Source organism: Xenopus laevis, chromosome 4L, assembly GCF_017654675.1.
Source record: "Xenopus laevis strain J_2021 chromosome 4L, Xenopus_laevis_v10.1, whole genome shotgun sequence".
Classification (NCBI taxonomy): domain Eukaryota; kingdom Metazoa; phylum Chordata; class Amphibia; order Anura; family Pipidae; genus Xenopus; species Xenopus laevis.
In genome coordinates, this window is record NC_054377.1 from 88,132,860 (window position 1) to 88,156,976 (window position 24,117).

Consider the following 24,117-nt stretch of genomic DNA (forward strand, 5'->3'; position numbering starts at 1 on the left):
CAAAGAGAGAAGTTAGAGGTCGCCGCAGTCCTCTAGAGTGAAATTCCTCCAATTTCCATTCATTTCTATGGGATTTTGAAAGGCGTATTTATCAAAGGATGAACTTTTACTTTCACCCATTGATAAATACTCATTTAAAAATAGAAAGTGGTGGAATTTCACTCTAGAGGACTGCGGCAATCTCTAACTTCACTCTTTGATCAATATACCCCTATGTATCTTTGTGTCTACATAAAGGGATTTTCCAGTTTTTTAGAAAAACTATCCTTCTTTAGTTTATTTTTATACAGAGTTTACACTTATATCAATAGTCATAACCTCATATACCATGTACATTTTTCAAACAAATCTGGTAATACATCTAGTTGGTTTCCAGCCTGCTGCATTTGCTTCTTAGTTCAATTGTAGCAGCCCAAAAAATGACTGTACCACAAACAAAACAATTAAATGACATTTCCATTGTAATAACTGCATCTCAGCAAATTCTCACTTAAAAGAATTAACATTTGTCCGATTGTCCTGTTAAAAATCTGTGTTATCAAAAGCCAGTGATTCTACTTTTGCAGTCTCTTATCTGTGTTTGCCCAGAGATACCCACTTCAGGTAAAAATATTATAAAATAACGATGTTGGAATCGGCAGACAGTCTTACAAAATAGCAGCTGGTATACTCTATTTAAACGTTCCTGGGCGTAGAAGAGATTGACAAGTCAGGGTATACTGTAGTTTCCATACATCCTCAATTTCATGCCACAGGTGAATGAGAAGGAACATGTAAAAATCACTGTCTTCAGGATTTTTGTTTCTAGTAAAATACTCTGAGCTTTGCACAGTGGAAAATAAAATGCCAACAATTCCTCTTCTGAAAAAGTCCTTTTTTTAAAATAATTAAAATCTGTGCCTAAAATTTATTGTGTTTGAAACACAAGAAGCTACAAGTTACTCATGTCCCCGTCTCACCATAATTAAACCAGCTCTCCAGGAATGTACAAAGCAATAACCAGTTCTTGAAAAATATTATGTTTGTTGTGATATGTGGGAAATTTCATCCATGCAGATAAGAAAGTCTCCAGAATGGGAGGGTAACTGCTCCTGATGTAAAGAAGACAAGGAGATATCTTGATTTTCGGTCATCTCGATTGCACTTTGGCTGATACAATTGATGTCCGATTTGTTACCTTTGACTTCAGGGCTGGAGCCAAATATCCAGTCTGCATTAAAAAGAGACATATAAGTTTAATGAACAATGCATCAGAATTAGAGTCTTGTTTTACAGTGATCACTGTCTGATATGATATATTTACCAACTAGTATTTTAGACCTGATGGTGAAAAAAAATACCCTTCATTTTATGTAGAACTATCAATGTATTGTAGCCGACTTTGGAGAATTCAGCAATTATTTTTGTTTAATGCTTTTCCACAAATCTTTTTTTTTTACAGCTAAAAATTGTGCATTCTACTCTAAACCACAAAAAAATATCAAAACCATGAAAAACAGAGATGCAAAGCTTTGCCATCTAAAAGCTGTCAAGGTCATGTAGAAGTCAATGGGAGCTGCCCACATGAAATTGTAAAACCTTTCTTTAAATCAAGCTTTTAGAGGTTTTCGGATTCTTTTAGTTCGTAAATGCATGAGGATTTCAAAGTTTTCATATTAGTATTCTGATTAGGTCTGCGTTTTTATATGTTCATGCTTTTTATATATTTCGAATACAGAATTACTTAGCATTTGTGGTTTAAGAGAATTTTTTTTGAGGTTTCTAAAACCTGTAGAACCATTAAAACAAGAATGCTGATAAATAGGCCTCCCCATTGCAGCACAGATGACATTGCAGGATAACACCATGTTCCTACCTCATAATAAAACAATTAAAATCCAATGTCTAACTGACTGAGTGCCCTGCAGTATGCTACAATCGTTTTTTTGATGTTGGAACTTGCTGTTCCTGTCCAGTGTTTATGACTGCTGACTGTATATATAGAATTAACAATCGAGCATTGGGGATAACCAGTTTTAGGTGTTAGTGCTTAGCATTGCCACTGAGCTCTGACACCCCTTATAGCAGAAACGTGTTTGACTGTCCAAATAATTGACACATTGATCTGCTTTGATAATGTGTCATTTCATTAATACACTTTCCTGTCCAGAAATTCTTTAAAGTTCATATTTTCTTAACTTATTTTCTGTCCTTTCAGTTCTTCTCCGTGTTCAATCATCACTCATTCCTTGCCCAAGATCTAGCCATGAGTTATGCTTGTGAGAATTCTTGTCTCACAGTGAATGTGACCTTCAAGCAAATATATAAGTTGTGCCCTGGAAGCTTGCATCTTTATAAATACGCTGACTTTAATTAAGTAAGTCATTAGTGAGATAATGGCTTTTTTTTTGTTGGTATTTACCATGCGGCAGTTTGAATGAGAGACTGGAACATGAACAGGAAAGGCCTACATAAAACGAGAAATAATAAATTAACAATTGTAGATTCATAGAGAAAAGGTGTATTGACTGCTGGGGTCAGTGACCCCTATTTGAAAGCTGAAAAGAGCTTGAAAATCTCATCAAATAGTTCAAATACTATAACAAAAAAAAAAAAAAGTCACTAACAATAGGGTATAATAGCATAATAAAAGTTAACGTAAAGGTAAACTACCCCTTTAAGATGACAGAAAGTATCTTTTCTGTAAAAAAACATTTTGTTGTCTCCTATTAATTTGTACATCCATTAACTGTACCTTTGAAGGTCTATCGCACCACTTCCTTGCCAGATATTGTAGAAAACACACTAATATGCACCATTTCATTTCAAAGAACATCACACATCCTGTTGCTTGGCAATCTGTAAACATAATCGTATTTGAAAAACCTTTTTTGTTCTCTTTTCTACCAGCCCTTATGGTATGAATAGAGCTGTCTGCTTTCAACATCCCTCCCTAATACAGCAACTATAACAGACAGAAACATGGCAGTATATCTGCAAAGTGGGTAATCCAAAATGCATAAGGGAAAGAGGTGCTCGTCACTAAACATTTTTAAATTATAAAGCAAACATGCAGTGAGTGTGTGACCACAGAATTCACACAGACACGCAAAAAGATCCTCTACAAATACCTATATTTATATAGAAAAGGATATTTGTGCAAGAAAACTCATTAAAAAATATTGACTCATTTAAAACAAAAAACAGGGATTGCCTCTATGTTGAAATATATTTCAGATGTCAAAATCATCCATGGTCTGACCAGTCCTGCACTCACTGATTCATTAAGAATTCTAGTACTTCATTATACATTACAATATCCAGTGTATAACGAAATACTCGAGATCCTAATGAAGAAAATGACGGTGAGTATAGGACTGATCACCCAAGGGAGGCATTTTTAGGAGCTTTTGCACAAAATGCTTTCATTTTCTTAAACATATTAATATATGTATAGCCCTGCAACAGTGGCTAAAGCTTAGTACAGGTATGGGGCCTGTTATCCAGAATGCTCAGTACCTGGGGTTTTCCAAATAAAGGATCTTTCTTTTATTTGGATCACCATACCTTAAGTCTATTAAAAAATGTAAACATTAAATAAAACCAATAGGATTGTTTTTCCACCAATAAGAATTAATTATATCTTAGTTAGGATCAAATACAAGGTATTGTTTTATTATTACCAAGAAAAAAGGAACAATTCTTCAAAATGTGAATTTGTTGATTAAAATGGAGTCTATGGGAAATGGTTTCTAGTAATTTATAGCTTTTTGGATAACGGGTTTCTGGGTAACAGGTCCCATACCTGTATAATGTTCTTTGTAAGGAACACAGCTATCTCTTGTCTGTACAGATTGCACTCAGTGACATAAGCTGTTGATGTGAAAATGTCCTATCTTAAAATAAAAATTGACATAACATTATGTAGAGGAACGGAGCTTTTTACATATGATGACTGACAAAAGCTTTGTGGATTATTTTGTTAGTTAATGTACCATTATTTTGCTTTCTCACTTATATGTCTTAGGGCATCTATCAATTTTATAAGGTAAACCATGGAGTTAAGTAAACATAGAAGGGTGAACTATTCTTTGAATGTAAGGGTTAAAACATGACAAATATAAGATTATTGCATTATAGTTCCATATATTTTTCCTATGTAACAAAAATACCCCATGTCTCAAATTTAGCCCCACCTAGCTACTTAAATTACAAAAATGTTTAACATATCTGTTGTGAAACCAACCTGGGATGTATAGGGCCAAAAAACCCGTTATACAGAAAGCTCCGATTTATGGGAAGGACATCTCCCATAGACTCCATTTTAATCTAATAATTTAGATTTTTAGAAATGATTTCCTTTTTCTCTGAGAAATGTATTTCTTATATTTTCATACCTTATATGGCTTCCCTATCTCCTTAACAAACAAACATTTAATATAAACTTTTTAAATGTTGGAGGGAAAGCATTGTTTTTACACAAAACACATTATCAGGTATGTTCAATAAATGCTTATTATGGTAAGATTTATCAACTGCTTTTTTTTAAAACAGATTATGGTATCCAACCCTTAGCGGAATTGGCACCTGTGTCAGCAAATCACTGCATTAGGAAATCAAACTTTATTTCTATTTCATTAATGGCTTTAGTGTGAATTACAGCTTCACAATACTACCTGTAAGAAATTAATAAATGGCTACATACATAATGACTACATAAGCTTGACATACATTATTTATGTAACTGATACAGTTTAAAGTGCTAAGATCATGCTCCATGTCACGATCACACAGCAGAGGATTTGAAGTGGTGTGAGATGTGTCCTGCTGTGCAACTCACCTGATCACCTCTTGAGTCCATTACCCTTTTTGTACATTCACAAAAGGGAGTTGTACTTTCCTAAAATGCTTTTACTCTAGTAGGTGTATGGCACAATAAAAGATACATTCCCTTGATACTATGTTTACAGAGTACTTTTCAATCTTCCTTGCAATATCCTTGGATATTGTTGCTTATGGTTCATCACATTTAATACAGAAGATTTTTTTCTTTCATTAGATCTTCACAAAGCAATGAAAGCTTCCATGAAAAGACATCCAGAGCCTGGTTAGTTAGACATTCTACCTCCCCAACATGCTATAGAGGTAGGCATTCAATCAGAATTAAAGATGATTGCTTTTTTCCCCCTGACCTACCAATGTACAGAGTTCCTGACTGCAGTAGATTAGGGAGCGCTTGGTGCTGAATTTCCCTGAGAGGACAACAATTGGCAAATCCACCTCAAGCCTCCTGCTAGTTGACTTGAGCAGAGGTGAAAGTAGGTCAGTGAATTTAAAGAATAATAGATTTCAGTAAGGTCATTGAAAAAAAAAAAAAGATACATATTGTTCAGCGTTAGCAAACACACACACCCCATTCAGTGCCAATACAGGTATTTGCTCATATTTTCCTTATGGTCTGAAAATGAACTTCCATTCTAGTTGTAGAACTGAAGAAATGACTGGTGTGTCACTGATACATGAAATATGTAATATGTCTGGGATTTAGCTTCTTACTTCTTCTTAGGCTGAAAAAAGTATTTTCATTACATTTAATGGCATTTGGTAGAAGCTGGAATATGGTTTCAAATAAGAGGAAAAATCTTTGCTGCCAACCCTAAATAAGGTAATCATATGAATCCATATTACTTAACTATATTTTACCAGTAAGCAAGTGGCCTCAAGAAGAAGGGGGGTGGTATATGTTTGTCCATATATTGCAATATATTTAAGCTGGCCAACTACGTCAAAGTCATCCCATATCTGGCCAGTCCTATGCTCAATTTTCATCTGATTCATTAAGAATTCTATTGCTTCATTATACATTTTACTCAGGGACTAAGTTTTACCTGCAACTTACTAGCTGCTTTCAAGGTTAATACTCTAAAACATGGTTACCCTTTTATAGGCCACCAGTGAGATCACCTGACTATAGCTAGTCAATAAATATATTGCAATATATGGACCAACAATCCTTGTTTTGTTTAAAGGGAAGGTATTTTTAGTAGCAGTATGCACAACATGTCTCAATGTCCTAAATATATTTATAATGGATATATAGCAGAAAATTGACTGGTTATATTGATTTTTACAAACAGGACAATTTATTGCTGAGCTTGATTTAATAAAGCTTTATATGTACAGCAGAAAAGTCACCTGAAATGTTGTGTGGTTTGGGCATAATAAAAGGTTAGGGGCTAGTCCCCCTTGGATGGGCTTTGTGTGATAGTAGCCTTTCTTCTAAATGTATATCGTACAGCATAATCACTCACAAGATACTGGATGTAATGCATTGGAGGTTATATAGCTACAGGGGATGTAAACTGAAATATAACTTAACAAAAGGAAACTTTTCCATATTTTTAAAGTTATTTGTAGATGTCATTGCCATTTAATGTAGTATCTACCTGTCCTGGTCACATGCGCTGCTGAAATTATGTCGTAATCAGCCCAACTCTAGCCAGGACTCCAGCGCCCATAATGCCTTGCACCTTCTGTTAATAACATATTTATAAAGAAGGTGAAAGGTGGAAAATGTGGAAAAGATTCATCTCCGGGGGAGAGCTGTCTTCTGCAAAATGAATTCATTAGCACATATAGTAATTTCCAAATAACCTTTACTTAACGTATACTGGAATGTTTCCTAAATTGATTTCAGTATGCAAAATATTATATTTGGCTTTACTCTACCCATTATGTATATGCATGAGCTGCACATCGAATGCCAACAAAACATTACATTTGCATGTGCTGAAGATTTTCTTTGCCCTTTAATTCTTTAACATAAATATTATTTGTTGATTTGCATAAGCTTTGGAGAATTATAGTGTATAACTTTTTTTATTTTGCAGCCTGAAGGACAGAACTAAAGACATCAACTTCCTGATTTCAATTGCTTAAATTACCAATCACTCTGGATTTAACCGGATTCAACATTATTGATATGATTTTTAAAGCAATACTAAATTAAACCAAATGCTAGCTGGAAATCTCTGCAGTGCATTGTATGTCTAGAACTACACACAAAGAGACCAAGGAAAAGAAATATGCCAATTTGTATGAGCAAATCCTTGATGCATGTGCTTTGTCTTTACTTTCGTGTGAACAGCGCTTTAGAAAACAATGAAGCAGAATTCTTACAGGCTGCAAATTCTGAGGCAACAAAATGCAAAGCCTTTTAAGCAGATAACTCAATCACTTACTTTATTTATTGTAGATACACTGTAGCCTATTGACTATTTTCATCTAAGATATGTTGGCAGAATGAATAGTAGAGGCATTTTAATAAAGCTCCAGTTAATCCAGCTCTGTGCCCAATTCAATAAATCCTGTAACGCCACATTAAAGTGCTGAAAATAAAGTGTTGTCATAGGAACGCCACATGCTAAAAATGTAACTTAAATCTGAGGTAGTACTTAAATCCTGACTTTTTTCTAAGGTTCATGAAGTGGGTGTCCATTAGAAAACCAAGTCCTTAAATTATTTTTGTAACAGTAAAAAGTAAGATGGCTGTTATAACATTCATATTATTTTAGGTCTCCCTAGGTGATTTTTGACTATATTGTAAAAAGGAATCTTGTAATATGTTTGCTAAACATGTCTGGGGGTGCATACAGAGAAGATGGAGCCTGTATGGGCCGAAAGAGGGCATGACTGGAAGTCAAGGGGGGAGAAAAAGTGGATGGGTTCAGGGGAAGTGGTAATAGGATGGCAGAGGTAGGGGGTTGGGAGATAAAAGGAAAGAGCGGGAGAAGGGTACTTCCTTTCCTAACTGTGACAGTGGGCACAGCTGCTATGGACAGAAGCAGGCCCACCCCCCTCCCTGTTTTTTGGGCAATAGGGAGTTCCCTAATCGTAAGTAGATAGAGAACTGGTTGCTCCCTGGAATAAAGGGGTGCCAAAGTAGGGTAGATATTTGTTACAGCATTTAGTCGTGGTCCTGGGAAAGGGAGTTAAAGGTCGAATCTGATGGGTTCCAGAGAGATGGAGGAACACTGTATAAAATGGCCAACTTGGTCATGGGGTCCCCTGGTGGCATAAGGGTAAATACCATTGAGTCAGTGTACTGCGGCTGAGCAAACGTTATGAGGAGTGCAGCGGTACGGAGGTACAATGCAAAAGATGGTAATCCCAGGACCATCTGCCCAAGAGAATAAGGACAGATTAGGAATAGGTAGGTTTAACTGGTCTGGAATGTTATGGATGTTAAAAATGTCAATTGTGGTTTGTAAAAGGTTAATAATTGCTACATATTATTGGTGGTTAAATGTTTTGAACATGTTTAAGTTGATAAAGAAGCTGCGGCCATCATTATCCAACAGAAATATGGGGTTGTCTGCATTTATTGGAGAGAGGCTTTGGGGGTCAAGGTCGAAGCTGGGGAGCGAGATGATGGGTAAGTATAAGGCTTCACTTTCCCTCCACTCCTGGCCTTTTACAGTCATGTTAATGGTTTTAACTGGAACACATTAGGATGTTATATATTCCACTTTCAGACAGAGTGACAAACAGTCATAGTTGTCAATATTAACTATTAAATTGTAGAGATTAAACAGATAAACCAGATGAACGGTTAGAAAAGCATAAAATTGATCAGAAATTAAATTAAATCTTTATATGAATCTATTTTTTTTAATCTCAATATCACCGAGCTCAAGCAAAACACTGTTTTTGCCCAAAACAAAAGTACATTGAAAAGTTAACTTATACTTATTACTTATATTACTGCAGAGTTCCTTTTAGAATGCCTCAGGAGAATGTTAAATGTTCAGAAGGAGCTTATATATAATATAACATGTTGAATCTAGTTCAACGCGGGATTCACTGCAAAGAACAGCTTTGCAAGTAGGGGACAATACAAGGTTCTCTGGGTTTCACAGAAGTATTTAAATAGAAACTGTTGGGGACACCTTCCTGCAGCAAACTTGATGGCTGTCAAAGGACAATGAGAAAAGGGCTGCATTTTACCTTCATTCAGTTTGAAATGTAACTACAATTTACCAAAAATACATATTTTTGAAGGTATCTTTGTTAATGATTCTCTGTAACACCTCCATAAAAAGGGTCCACCAATCAAGACATATTTTCCCACCTGACTTTCTGTGATGGCTGCTTGTGTGTCTCCTTTCATGGTAAAGAAAACTTTGCAGCAACATGCAGATGCTAAATCCATTTCTTCACACCTAACAGATATTTTAAAGTGAGCCACCAGCTAGAAGGAGGGTGAAGGTAAAAGGGAAAATATATTTTCCAAATGGTAATTAAGAAAAAATTCTCAGCTGTTATGCATTTGTGTTTAGAATTGGTTCACTTTATCCAGCCATTGGGGTGTGTATGCCTCACTGGTATAAGCTGGTCTTTCAGTGACATGCATTCACATGGATTTGATGTATTTCACTGGTTGTTAGGGAGGTAGCGAACGTCGGAAAAAATGTTCGCGAACATATTCGCGAACTTGCGTCAAAAATGCGAACGGTTCGCGAACGTCGCGAACCCCATAGACTTCAATGGGAAGGCGAATTTTAAAAGCTAGAAAAGACATTTCTGGCCATAAAAATGATTTTAAAGTTGTTTAAAGGGTGCAACGACCTGGACAGTGGCATGCCAGAGGGGGATCAAGGGCAAAAATGTATCTGAAAAATACATTGTTGACACAGCGCTGCGTTTTGTGCTGTAAAGGGCAGAAATCACACTACGTCACTCAGGTGATGTTTCTGGACACGGAATGTGAAAAAGCTCACACAGCTAGGTGGCACTTAGTTAAAGACTGGGCAAACAATGCCTGCAAGGGCAACGTATACAGTAGTGGATACGGAATATATTATTGCTGCTGTAAAAACATCACTCAGGTGATGTTTACGGACACGGAATTATTATTGTTATTTAGACAGAATGTGAAAAAGCTCACACAGCTAGGTGGCACTTGCATACCTCCCAACTGTCCCTCTTTTGACCACTCAACCCCCTGTCCCTCTTTTGTACTGGAAAGTCCCTCTTTTCTCTGCACTGAACAGCCAGAAAAAAACCAGTTTCTAACTTAATTGGCTTTTGGCAGAGAGCTCAGAACAGCTAACAGGTGCAAATAAGATACTTTGTAACAATTTTGACTCTGGTTGGTGCTGGTAGTGGTGAACTACTAGGAGGAGCAGCACACCAGTCCCTCTTTTCTCTGAACTGAACAGCCAGAAAAAAAACAGTTTCTAACTTAATTAGCTTTTGGCAGAGAGCTCAGAACAGCTAACAGGTGCAAATAAGATACTTTGTAACAATTTTGACTCTGGTTGGTGCTGGTAGTGGTGAACTACTAGGAGGAGCAGCACACCAGTCCCACTCCCCAACACAGCTAGACTAATAGCACTGGGCTCTTACAGTAGCAAAGTAAAAAAAAACAAAAAAGAAAATAAAAGCAGTCCTTACAATGACTATTGGGTTACAGGCAGCAGTCAGCAGATGAGAGATCAGCAGCAGGACAGCTGCCCACAGCAGCTACATACAGAGCACTGTAGTAGAAGGTAGATTACTAGCCAGCAAAGCTACCTAACCTAAAATGTCCCTCAAATCCCTGCAGAGTTCTGTCCCTACAATACAGAGCAGTATCAAGTAGATTACTAGCCAGCAAAGTTACTATCAACTGTCCCTCAAATCACTAAACAGCTCTCTCCCTACACTAGCTCTTCCGAGCACACACAGGCAGAATGAAAAAACGCTGCAGGGCTTCAGTTTATATATGGAAGGGGAGTGGTCCAGGGGGTGTGGGGGTGGTCCAGGAGGGAGAGCTTCCTGATTGGCTGCCATTTATCTGCTGGTCTGGGGTGAGAGGTCAAAAATAAGCGCCAGCTAAGGCGAACCCAAATTGGCGAACGTCGCGCGACGTTCGCGAACATTCGGCGGACGCGAACGGTCGATGTTCGCGCGAATTAGTTCGCGGGCGAACAGTCCGCGACATCCCTACTGGCTGTTAGTTCTGTGCTTATGGTCCCAACTGAGCTAATGAGTCATTTGTTTGACTTTTTTTTACTTACTTTCATCCCATTAATCATCCATCTATATTTATGTATTATAAAACAAACTCTACCTTTGTCTAGGATGCTAATACTTTTTAAAACTTTCTGGCACAGGCTTCAGGTTTTACATGGTTAAGTTGGGTTGAAAAAAGACCAAAATTTGTCAAGTTCAACCCCTCCAACAGAGCCCAGTGTAACGCCTCCATAAAAAGGGTCCACCAATCAAGACATATATTCCCAATCCCACCTGACTTTCTGTGATGGCTGCTTGTGTGTCTCCTTTCATAGTAAAGAAAACTTTGCAGCAACATGCAGATGATAAATCCATTTCTTCACACCTAACAAAACAAAGCTACCAACCCTAACAATGCCAGATATTCCGAAAGCCACAAGAGATACAACCTCTTCACTATAGGCAGCCACCTACACCGAAATGATGCTGAATATAATTCATAGAGGGTACCTATCCCTACACTGTAGACATCTCATAAACCCTAACATCAACCCAGCCTGCCCAAAATATGTGACATCACAGGCAGATCTGTTTCATCACTGATGGGACTGCCCACATATAAAACACTTCTGGATACAAATCAGAGATTGGGTCACGTCTGTCTTGATAAACTATGTGCCACTGTCCCCTGAGTGAGCAATATTTAACTCATACTCCAAATGCCAATCAATACTTACAAGTGGGAGCAAAAACTTCTGACATTATATCTGTGGTAGCTAAAAAACAATACTCCAAAGATGAATACACACTAGCCCACCTCCATTCACGCTTTTTCAGAAAAAAACTATTCCATGCATTCCTAATGGAATGGGTAGAGACATTCTTACAAAAGGAAACCTACGTTAGCAAACACTTTACCTGGGAAAGCTACATTGACACTTCACCATTAAAGCACCAAAAACAGATACGTAACTGCTTCCATGCAATCAAGTGTTATGAAAGTAGAATGATACTACAAGACCCACCCATCCCCTTACCTTCGTACTAAGAGGGCTTGCAGTATGAGGAGCCCGGATCCAGATCCCTGTTCTCTTACCTATCTTTCAATTTTCCTTTCTCTTTCCTCACTGTTCTTTTCAAATTACTTTATGCTTATTGGATCATTACTTGCAGTTAAATATATGCTAATAATTGAAAGCCTATTGTGTAAGAACAGCTATGCATCTGCAGCAATGATGTAATATGCTTTTTCATTCTCTATAATGTATCCTGATGATACCATCGCATTGTTCCTCGCTGTGTTTCAAATAAAAAGAGTTATACAGAAAAGTAAAGGGCCAAGGACAGACCCCTGAAGTACTCCACTGACAACACTTGTCCAATTAGAAAATCTTCCATGTATTACAACCCTCTGTAATCTACCATTCAGCCAGTCTATTCAAGTACAGCTATTATGTTCCAGGCCAATACTCCTTAATTTAAGCATTAAACTTCTGTGTGGTACTGTATCTACTGCTATAGCCTTGGTTGCTGATCACCTCCTCAAAAAGGGCAATTAAAGAAGTCTGGCAAGATCTGTAAAACCATGCTGGCACAAACTAATAGAACTGTACTTTTTAATGTATTCAAGTATCTAATGCAACCCCACTACTACAAAAACCTTCCTACCACTCATGTCTAGTTGACTAGAAGTAGACAAGTACATGTAATAGCAGATTCTGGGAAACAATAAATGTCCGGTGGAGGCAATATTCAGGGTAATATCAAAATTGTACTTCTCTGGTTTGAATGTTTTTTTTTTTAAAAACAATTTCAAATGTGTGAAGGTAGCACACAGTGGGCATGGTTTTATTGTATGATTTATGTTTTGTACTGAAATGGTCACCCCTGTGTCTGATTAACTCTAGAAGTTTAAGCGTGGGAAAAAAATCGATGATTCGCTTTGTGTCACTGTCTTACTGCTCTTTTGTCCTTTGCCGAAATTGCAAACTGGAGAGAGTATAAAACGAAATAACTCAAAAAACACAAATAATAAAAAATTAAAACCATTTGCAAATTATCTCTGAATATCACTCTCTACATCATGCTAAAAGTTAACTCAGAGGTGAATAACTCCTTTAAGTTTAAAGAAGCCCACCCCATAATAAAATCAGAAACATAGGTTAGTGCAGTAGCTAACATTTGTTTTTAACAATGTTTCCTAATTGATACATGCGCTTAGCACTATGTATTTAGTACACACATACAGTATATTTCTATGACTATGGGGCAGATTTATCAAAATGTGAGATTAGAGTTTATCACAGAAATTCCCCCATTTTCTATTCATCCCTATGGGATTTTTAAAAGTGTATTGATCGATGGGTGAAAGTTACAGGTCACCAATTGACAAATAAATTTTTACAAATATCATAGGATTGAATAGAAAGTGGTTACATTTTTCTGTGATAAACTCTAATCTCACATTTTGATAAATCTGCCCCTTAGTGGGGGTCATTTCTAAACTTTGCGCAGGGCAGTTTGGTTCGCAAAGTGAATATATTTGCCCTGCGCATGCTTATATTTATAAAGCTGAATAAGAGGGTGCAAACAGAATTGCGAATTTTTTTTTCACAATGCGAATGTCTATAGCAGCTTTTTAAATATGTCACAATTCGCAAATTACGAATATTTATGCGCACACTCTGCGACTCAATTACGCCACAACTTTGGTGGCGGATAAAATATTCGCAAAACAGTTTTGCGAACTGCGAATTTAAGTTACTGTCAATGCTATTTTCGTGTACAACAACCTCACACATTGGGTGCGCTCGTGCAAACTCCCGTCTCATTTGCGCGCTTTTGCGAAAATTTATTCACACTGTGGATTCTTAAAAACTGGAAAGACGGGCAGAGCAGTGCAATATATTGGCATTCTGGAAAAAACATGCGCAATACAACCATATGCACTGCGTGAACTTTATAAATGACCCCCAGTATCTTTTATCACTTGTGTGCAATAATTAATATGTTTTATTCTTAATGTATATTATATAACACTGGTCACTTAATGTGAGGATTATGATGCACTGATCTCTATATCTAAATGACTATTCATAAGTCCAGGGCTGGGCCTGACCGGCCGGGCGCCATATTCAACCTGGCTGTCCACCACCCCCACCCTGCGTGCATATGCATGTGTGCATGCCCGTCCGGTGCAGTGGTGAGAGAGGAGAAGGAGGGAATGGAGGTTTGAGTGACTGAGAGGAGAGAGAGGACATTAACGGAGGGGAGGGGAAGGAGGGAGGGTACACCGACAGAAGAGAGGGATGGGTGAGTGACGGAGGGGTGGGTGACAGAGGGAAGGAAAGGGAGTAAGACTGAGGGGTGCAGGCCCGGATTTGTGGAAAGGCCACAAAGGCCCAGGCCTAGGGAGGCAGAATCTTAGGGGGGAGGCATGCTGCCCAACCACACCTGCATTGGTTCGGAAGCACTCGGGATTTGCAGAAGATATTTCATGTATTCAATGTATTCAATACTTCAGTACTCAATGCTGAAAATTTGCATATGTGCACAAAGGAAGGGGAGGGGATGGGGAGAAAGAATGGAGACGGACCTAGCGGCGCCTGCTATGTAAATCCGGCCCTGGAGCAGTGTGAACTAGGGCTAGGCAGAAGACAATTTTAGAGTTAGCTGCCCAGTGGCCCCCCATTATTTAGGCCCTAGGCAGCTGTCTCTTCTGCCTATCCCTACTTCCGGTCCTGCATAAGTCACTTTTATTTAAGATTGCAGTGATGTCACTTCCTCAGCTAGCAGGGCAAGAAGAACTATTTATACACTACTTGGTTGTGTTCACGGTGGGGTCGAGAAAGGTCCAGACAGGGTCTGAAACATCACATTGGTTGTATGTACTCACTTAATACACATTTTTGATTGCTATACTATCCCGGTGTTGCTGTACTTTTTTAGTGAAATGTATGCCTTTTTTTCTATTTTACTATGCACCTGGGTAAATATTTTTAAAGCAGAGTGTATATATGGTCCTTGATGAAGGCCTACAATTGGGGCCAACAGTGTACCCCCCCCCTCCAAATGTGTGCAGCAGTGTGTTCTGGGTTTGCATGCTGAAAAGTCCCCTGCCATGCCGTCTGTGATAAAATTTATCACGGCTCCGGTGGGCCTCAAGGGGGTGCGGTGCCAGGTGCTATTGCAGCCCCTGCACCACTAATTGGGGCCAAAAGTTGGTTCTTATACACCGATTATAAATAAAATTTAAGGCTAAATACTGTGTCCTGTGCCAAACTTTTTTACACACACACACCTATATAAACAATGTATAGAATCCTCTAATATTAGGTACTTGGGTACAATGAGGTATATTGATATACTATAATATATATATATATATATACATATATATATATATATATATATATATATATATATATATATATATATATATTTATTTATATATATATATATATATTATATATTGGGGTATATTGATATATATATATACACCCCACTGTCTGTTAGGCTGAAATACACAGGCTGGAAATTAGCCCATATGAGGACATTAACCTCCTCACCAGCCTGTATACAGAACCAATGTGTCAGCTCGGGGGCAGGCACACATGGCTGATTTCAGAGCAAGCATGTAACCTCTTGTGTTTCTTCACCAAAATCAGACGCATGTGACTGCACCCAAGCTGACACAACGGTTCCAGGTACAGGGAGGAGAGGAAGCTAATGTAATTCATAATTCTAAAGAAATGTACTTATTGTGCGTAAATTGTTATGTGTTATTTAGTTGGAAAACAATTTCACCCCTTGAATCACTTTTCTGAAAAAGGCTGCATATGAATAAGAATAAGAATAGAGTGTATGTAGGCAGCCTAATTAAGGAGATCTTCTAAAGAAATGTACTAAATGAGTTATCATGTGTTGTTTAGTTGTGGAAATCTTCAGTGTATTACCCAAAAGCAAATGGAGAAATCGAGCGATTCAACAGAAGTCTGAAAGAAGCACTACAGACAGCAAATTTTACTGGAAAATCTTGGAAAGTATTTACAACAGAGTTCCTACATAACTACAGAGCAACATGCCATGCAACAACCCAAACATCTCCAGTTGAATTATTACATGGCAGACAGATGCGCACTAAGTTACATGTTGCAGACATTAAACTTCCACAAAATACTGTGCCCACAAAATCATCTACTGTTGACATTGTGAAACATTAACAAGCCAAATGCAAGGCTTATACTGACAGAAAACATGGTGCCAGAGAAGTGCACTTTCAGCCTGGATCTTTAGTCAGAATTAAGAAACCAGGAATACTGAAACAAGGACAATCTACATTTACTACACCACTTGAGGTGAGATGCCAGTGAGGACCATACACATATGAACTGTCTGATGGTCGCATATGGAATGCAAGTCTTCTTGCTCCTGTTAGGAATGACTTTGGAGAAGCTCCATTTGATGAAGGACATTTTCCTACTCCTGATGCCAACTGCAATGGGCCTGAAGAAAGTGAACCTATAAGGCATACTGAGAGAATCATAAAACTATCTGCATGGACCAAGGACTTCGTGATGTGAAGAATGTATAATATTGCTTTAAGATGCATACTGTTTAATTGTTGCTGTTTATTACATTTGCCCAAATGCTTTCCTACTATAGGGGAAATGTGGTGTTTATACAAATGGCCTGTAGATGTCACTTTGCTCAAGACTTATACTGTGCATACTTTCTATACAGTTTGTGGTGTTAGAATTGCTGACTGTTGTGTAATGGCTGCATGAACCTGCTAATAAAGCACTGTTATACTCTATTCAACCTTGGCTACCAAAACATAACAAGTTGGGAAACAATTAGACTAGTCATGGGCGATGGGCGTTTCGCCAATTTTTGTGTTCATGACTATTCTGACGTGCAACAATTTTTTTTGTCGCAGCGGAAATTCGCCGCAAATCCATGCTTGGCGAATTTATTCGACCCATCACTAAAGTTGACTCCTTGACAAGGATAGAGTGTTTGTATGCAGCATAATTATGGAGATCTTCTCAAGAAATGTACTAAATGTGTGATTATTATGTATTATTTAGTTGGGAAACAATTTGACTCCTTGAATCACTTTTCTGGAAAAAGCTGCATACAAAAAACAAATGATTATAGAGCTTTTAGCACTGTAGAGGTGTTTCTTAGGGATTCACTTACTTAGCTATATGTGATCAACATAATTAGATTTGTGATCCCACATTCAGCCATTCTGAGATATGTGTCTGTGAAGCTCACTGTTGAAATTATTTCTCAGGCACTGGGTTTTCCTTAGACTGTACATTGGCAGAGTCAGAGACAAAAAAAGTCATTGATGTCATTATTCCAGATGCTTGCTGATTGGCTACTATTAGTAAGAATTCTGGAGTAAAATGATTGCAGTTTTGTAAATAGCTTGTAATCATAGAGCAAACCATGGGTAACATGCATACAGTACATGAATCTTTTATATGTGTATACTGAGAAAATAGGGAGTGTATATTGTCTATTAACATGAAATCTCTAATCTTCTGGACAATAAAATGTAGTGTAATTTGACCCCACACCCAGGGCACATTCAGCTGCTAGATTACTACAGATGCATTTCCCATAGCCGTGCCATTGGGGATCACCTGTCAGTCTGGTTTCACATAATAAGATCAAAACATCAGACTGTAACTGTTGAGAGCACTTATTCAGGCCCTTTGAAGTCAAATGTTCATGCAGTTTTCAGAAATGACCTTAGTTATCATCAAAAATGCATGTCTGTGTGGTCAGTGTTTTTAATAATTCAGGGGTAAAATGCCAAGTTTCTTAAAAGGATGGTTTACATTCAGGTGAACTTTCAGTATGTTATAGAATGGTCAATTTTAAACAACCTTTCAGTTGCTCTTCGTTGTTAATTTTTTTTATAGTTTTTTAATTATTTGCCTTCTTCTTCTGACTCTTTCCACCTTTCAAATGGGGGTCACTGACCCCATGTAAAATCAAATGCTCTGTAAGGCTGCAAATGTATTGTAGCTACTTCTTATTACTCCGATTTCTATTCAGACCCTCTTCTGTGTATACTCCAGTCTCTTAATCAAATCACTGCATGGTTGCTAGGGTAATTTGAACTGTAGCAACCAGATTGCGGAAATTGCAAACCGCAGAGCTGCTGAATAAAAAGATAAATAACTCAAAAACCTCAAATCATAAAAAATAAAAACCAATTACAAATTGTCTCACATTATTACTCTCTACATCATACTAAAAGTTCATTTAAAGGTGAACAACTCCTTTAAGGGAAACTGTAGAAGAGACAGCCGCTAGCTATATACTGTACTCTGAAGTCATGGACAGGTACAGAAAGAGACTCTGCACAATGTAGCAACTTGGAAGAAATGCTATGGTGCATGTATGATTTATATGATTGCTATATGATATATGATCGCATCTCCATGCCATTAAAAATCACAGTTATATTTACATTTTGTAGACCGAGTTATACTTGTTATATACAAGTCAGTGCAATTACTTAATATACAAAATACATGTTTTAACATTCAGCAGATGCTCAATCCTCTGTTTCCTCCATGATCATGGCACAGCTCATGTCCATTAGAGTTTGGAAGGTTCTAAGACTAGATATTTCCAATACTAAATATTTTGGCCAGTTGGAAAATATGTAGAACCCAAACTAATTTATATACTGACTAGACCCCGTTAGACATTTCCATAAATAAGCCGTGTATATCTTTCAAGCACACAGACAATCAAGTAAGCTCTACTAAGATGGGCTATTTTGGATTTTTCCTCTCTATCTCCTCAAACAAAATCTTAGTTCATTTCTCAGAAAATCAGTTAGCTACCTTATTTGCATAGAGATTATACATGCAGATAAAAGGCACTTGCACGCATAATAAGCAATTAATTATGGGCCTTTGGCATATTTACTGGTGAAACCGATATATGAGTGACAGACTCATGTGGGAGAGAGAGTGTATCAGAGAGAGTGGATATTACCCCTCTACACTGCACAAACTGAGATTCGGTATTTAGCTCCATAATTATGTACCCCCATTCATTTACAATGAGAATGTAAGAATGTAAGAATAATTCTTCCTGTTTGTTTCAAAGGCTCAAAAATGATCTCTGTCATTTTTTAAATGGTATGGTGGACCGTTTGGGGAAGATGCATAAATAAATTTGCATTACTCTCTAAATGTATATAGTGAACACTTTACCTGATTGCTAAGAACATTCTTCATATAAAGCAATCACTTTATGGTTCCTGCATATCGTAGAGACCTGATTTAGTGTTGCATGTGGGTATGTGAATTTAAGGAACATTTTATAGTTTAACACAGCAGCTGTACCATGAAACTAGTGCAGATCACATTGAGGCGAAGCCACCTTTTTTCAGTCTCACCGTGTAACTTTGAAATGTTCTCTACTGGACTTTATACAGCGAGATTTAACAACCACCACCACCACCACCCCCAGTGGAACTTTTAATGCCCTCAGTATGCTGCAGTTTTCCCTGTGTTCCCAGTTTTTCTTTACCATAATTGCTGAAATCTTCCATATTCTAGTTGTTCCCTGACTGTGTTGGCATTGCAGTATTATCATTTTAGGAAGAGTTCTATGCATGAACATGTGCTATATCAAACCAACAAGCAACTGTTGTGGCGACACAGCTAAATTCTTTGACCAACATTGTCTACGGAAGTACATTATAAAGATTTTTTGTTCTTTTTTAGAATCCAAATTTCTTAGCAGCTAATAAAGGATAAAAAAAACAAAAACAAATTCTACTTTTGAGTTTTCTTCAGTAAACATGGGTCTACTCAAAAGTAACAATAACTCAAACCAAATTTTAACATGGAATACTCAAATTTTTTTTGGGGGGGATTCAGTTCTCAATTGTTTTAAAAAAAATTGGATTTGGTGTAGATATCCATAAACACATTAAATATGATATACTATGTGGAATATAGCTTCGCTAGTTATTAGACCACCTTTAGAAAATGTCTTTGGGGGTCATGTCATATATAGTGCAAAGTTTGCTACACATTATCACTGACAGCAACCAATCTGTAGGTTGCTGTTTCTGTTCACTTGTGAAAATCTTTTTGGTTGCTATAGGTTACTGCTCATTGACAAACATAGTGCCTTTTATTTCATATTGGGGAGAGTATCATAAGCACAGCCTCCTGATGTAATCATCCCAACAAGTCAGTAGAGGATGGCTAACACTTTAGCATGTGGCAATGTTAGAATGGTATCTAGGCCACCATGGTGTAGACCTAGCTCTAATCCTCCCAAGCACCGAAGACTAATAGTGGTTCACATAGGTAAAATATGTTTTCTTGGACTGAATACACCTTTTATTTTTTTTACAGCCTGTATGCAAATAAAGCAGACATTTCCCTGGACTGGGATGCCGATAAATACCCCATTCCAGACTACTGTGAATTACTTAACCAAAATCATATCCTCCTAGTTTGTTCACAAATATGCAAATTATGAAAATATTGTCTCTGAATAGTTTCACAAATCCCTAAAACGTACACATTTAAGAGCAGTCTGTGTACTACACACCAGCTAGAAAATGTTATCAATGCTAGCACTACAATGGACAGTGATATTGTCTATCTCTCCGTGTCTTTAATATGGGTTTTATTGTCCTTTGTAACAGGCAAACTCTCCAGAGCTCCAGTTACTTTTATGTATGTGTGTATGGATGGCTGTACCTACATGTGTGACTATGTATGTACGTACGACATATATGTGAGAATGTGTTCATGTGCAAGTATACTCATACAATCATGAAGGGTTACACTTGTCACTTGTTACACTTTTTTTTATTCTTTTTTTTTTAACCTGCACCTGTGTGTAGGCAGAACCTTTGAGTCATTGAAGTTCTGGATCAAAAGAGTACATAACAAAATTATAAATTGTAACAGTTTACTGTCATTGTCTAACATTCATGGTGTAGACTGAGCAAATCTAATTGCTGATTGGTTGCAGAAAGTTCTACACTGAAGCCAATTTGACAATGTTATTAATAAATTTGTCTCCGTTATCAACAAGCCTAGACACACACACACACAACTAGTGATTAACAATTAGTGATTAGTACAACTTAGGGTGCTATTCATTTCAAGCAGCACAGTAAAATAGAGCACAGTTCAAAGCAGACAGGTGCAGTGTGTGTTAATGCAAGTTGAGCTAATTTTATGGCACCATACTTTTAATTACACTGAGCATTGTTCTATAAAAAAATGACTTCCTTACCTATAAAGTCATGAATAAGATCCTTAATAATATGGCCCACAATAGCATATGCCACTGCCACCATCACCAAGGCAGCCATCAAGAGGTAGAGCACAGCCTTGGGCAAGGGTACCGGTTCCTTGGGAGGAGGTTTGTAATCCTTGTACAACTGGTCCTCTTCTGATTCCGAATAAGAATACTGGATGAGATGATCCAGCCCCGTGGTGAAATTACTGGCATTCATGGGTTCGGTATGGGGAAGGTAGCTGGTCTGCTCCGGCTCTTGTAAGACACTAACCATGGAGCTGGTTGTAGCTTCCACTGTGTTTATACCTTGATGAACCAAACGGAGGGTTTTGTTGACTCTGGGGAGGATCTGAGATAGAAAAGAGCCCCAGTCCTTTATCGCACTGATGTTACATATAATCATACTGTAGTCACACCAGAGCCCACAGCTGCCACTTTAGAGAGAGAGCTGCGCTGCCAAGCCTGGGAGTCCCCCGGAGCATGAAACCAATTGTCTAAGTGACAGGTGCATCAGGGCTCCCCCCACTATTACAAACAACACACAACTCTAAACAATCCCTCATGGAAAGCTTGGTCTTGCCTCAGTCTCTTTTAGTTAGTAAATTTCTCATTTACATGAAAGAGATTCCTTTGTGTTCCTCCAGCCTTCGAATAACAACCACTGTCTTTGGGCAATGGCTAAACTTCACATACTGTATGTGTATTTACTACAGCAGCCTGTAAACAGTATACAATAAATGCAGTTCATTCAAGTTCCCCAATAAGTGCAACACTGCCTACCAGGTAACTTTTGTCCAAAAATGTCTTATTGCCTTTTTTGGAGTCAAAACCACACATTTGTTCAATATTAGCTCAGAGTAAATTGCTGTAAATGGGTGTCGTAGGAAAACAGATCGATACAATCACCCTGGAGGAAAAGAGAGCCAACCTGATGCTCCAAGGTCCTAGCTTTAGTTCCCGGGGGTTCTTGTGGAAGCAGAGCCGTGACATTCAGTCTGTGCAGCTGCGATTTCAGCGAGGAGGTGCAGCAGCGACAAGTCAAGCAGTGGAGCTGTCCAGGTGCTAAACTGTCTTCCCACGATGAATAGATTATTTCCGCTGTACAGAGGCTTTGGTGCTTCCCAGGCACCTGATATTTATGTACTGAATGATGTGAAGTGCTGTTAATAAGCAGGAGGCATGGTGCCTCCTCCGTGATACCATTAGTTCCCCCTCCTCTCTTCTAAAATGGCTCTCCCATTCATTTCCATTTCAAAAATGTCACATTTACAAAATTATCATTTGCACTTGCAAATGTAGCAATGCAAATGAAAAAAGAAAGAAATAAAACAGGATTAAATAGAAAATATCCAGAGACTCTATAATCAAAAAGGTCATCAATGCAAGATTTAAAGCATAACATTCCACAGATTAGATGTTAAAAGTTCATGCTTGTCATTTTCTAAATTATAGATTTAAGAATGACACAGTTCAATGCATGTACCCTTTATATGCATCAGGCTGAAATAGAGAGAGGAACAAGAAAAGAGAGAGAAACCTAGCATTCCTTGCTGTGAGGGTGAGTTTCTGATGGGGGTCTGCTGAACCTCTCCTACTTTTACTTACATTAAATAGATGGATAAACAATGCAACATATGGTATTTTGCTTTTCATTTGTCACACATTTTGTATAGAACTCTAGAGTGTTAGAGCTAAACTGAAACTGCCAGACTGAGATTCTCTAATAGCACAATAAAAAAACTGTTGTCCCTGAAATGGATTTATAACAGGATTCTCTTAGCAATACGTATATATATATATATATATATATATATATATATTATATATATATATATATATATATATATATATATATATATATATATATATATATATATATATATATATATATTATGGGATATACAAGTTAAGTATTGCTTCTATGGTAGATGCAGAAATGATATGGTATCTCCATGACGGAAACAGAGCATGCCACAATTTAGTCATTATTAGCCATCAGCTTCTCTATCGCTATCCTGCTTTTTCAGGACTGATAACAGAGATGATGGCCTCATAATCGTACACACAGATAAAGATTTAAGGATTCATTACATTGATGGAAGTTCACTTACACTATCATATGTTCATGTGAATAGCTGCATGATTAAAAGAACAAAGAATAAGATTTCAGTTAATCTTGTTCTCACATGTAAGATTTAATTCTGGACACATTTCAAGTGCTACATTTGTTACAGCTAAAGAGAGTGTACAAGTTTCCAAATACAGTAGCACATATATCATATAGTCGTATAGCTACATCAGTTTTTGGTCCCCATGGTTTAAGAGCTTTATGATTAAGTAATGGTTCTGTAGTACCTCTCTGTTCTGGTGTACATTCTGCCCATACCCAGTATGTGGTGAATATAGTATTAGCTTTCCTTCTTCTTACCTTAGTACCATGGGAACAGCAATCCCAGATTTAATCTAAATAGGACCAGGTGTGATGTGTGTTAGTACTTAAACTAACATTTTTTTTATAGCTGAAATATTGGTGTGGATTCAGCCATCTCAATGCTTTGTGCTTGATTCTTAGCTTTGAGAAGGAGCCATCACTTCAGAATCCTTCAGCAGAGGTGTCAGGTAGCTGCTCCTGGTAAACTACCCATTGTTCTTTTGATAGACTGCTGATTGGAGGCTGGGGAGGGGAGGGAAGGGAGGGGACTGGTGTCACTCCAACATGCAGTGTAGCAGTAAAGAGTGACTGAAGTTTCTCAGAGCACGTCACATGACCTGAGGGCACCTGGGAAACTGACAATGTCTAGCCCCATGCCTAATTTCAAAATTAGATATAGTATATAA

The 24,117-nt window shown here is 37.7% G+C and overlaps 1 protein-coding gene across 1 annotated transcript; it reads right to left on the bottom strand.

Moving 5' to 3' along the window:
• Positions 1-248: 248 nt before the first annotated feature.
• LOC121403052 lies at positions 249-22,976 on the bottom strand. The gene is made up of 2 exons (XM_041590447.1): positions 21,274-22,976; positions 249-1,210 (listed from the first exon to the last, which is right to left on the bottom strand). The coding sequence occupies exons 1-2, from the start codon at positions 21,680-21,682 to the stop codon at positions 1,017-1,019; spliced, it is 603 nt and encodes a 200-aa protein (XP_041446381.1). The 5' UTR covers positions 21,683-22,976; the 3' UTR covers positions 249-1,016.
• Between the last annotated feature and the right edge of the window lie 1,141 nt (positions 22,977-24,117).

Excerpts from the sequence above, each read along its gene's own strand:
- LOC121403052 (XM_041590447.1), bottom strand. The coding sequence starts at position 21,682 with ATGATTATATGTAACATCAGTGCGATAAAGGACTGGGGCTCTTTTCTA. Across the intron at positions 1,211-21,273 it reads TCTTATTCATGACTTTATAG|ACTGGATATTTGGCTCCAGC; the intron begins GTAAGGAAGTCA and ends TTTTTAATGCAG.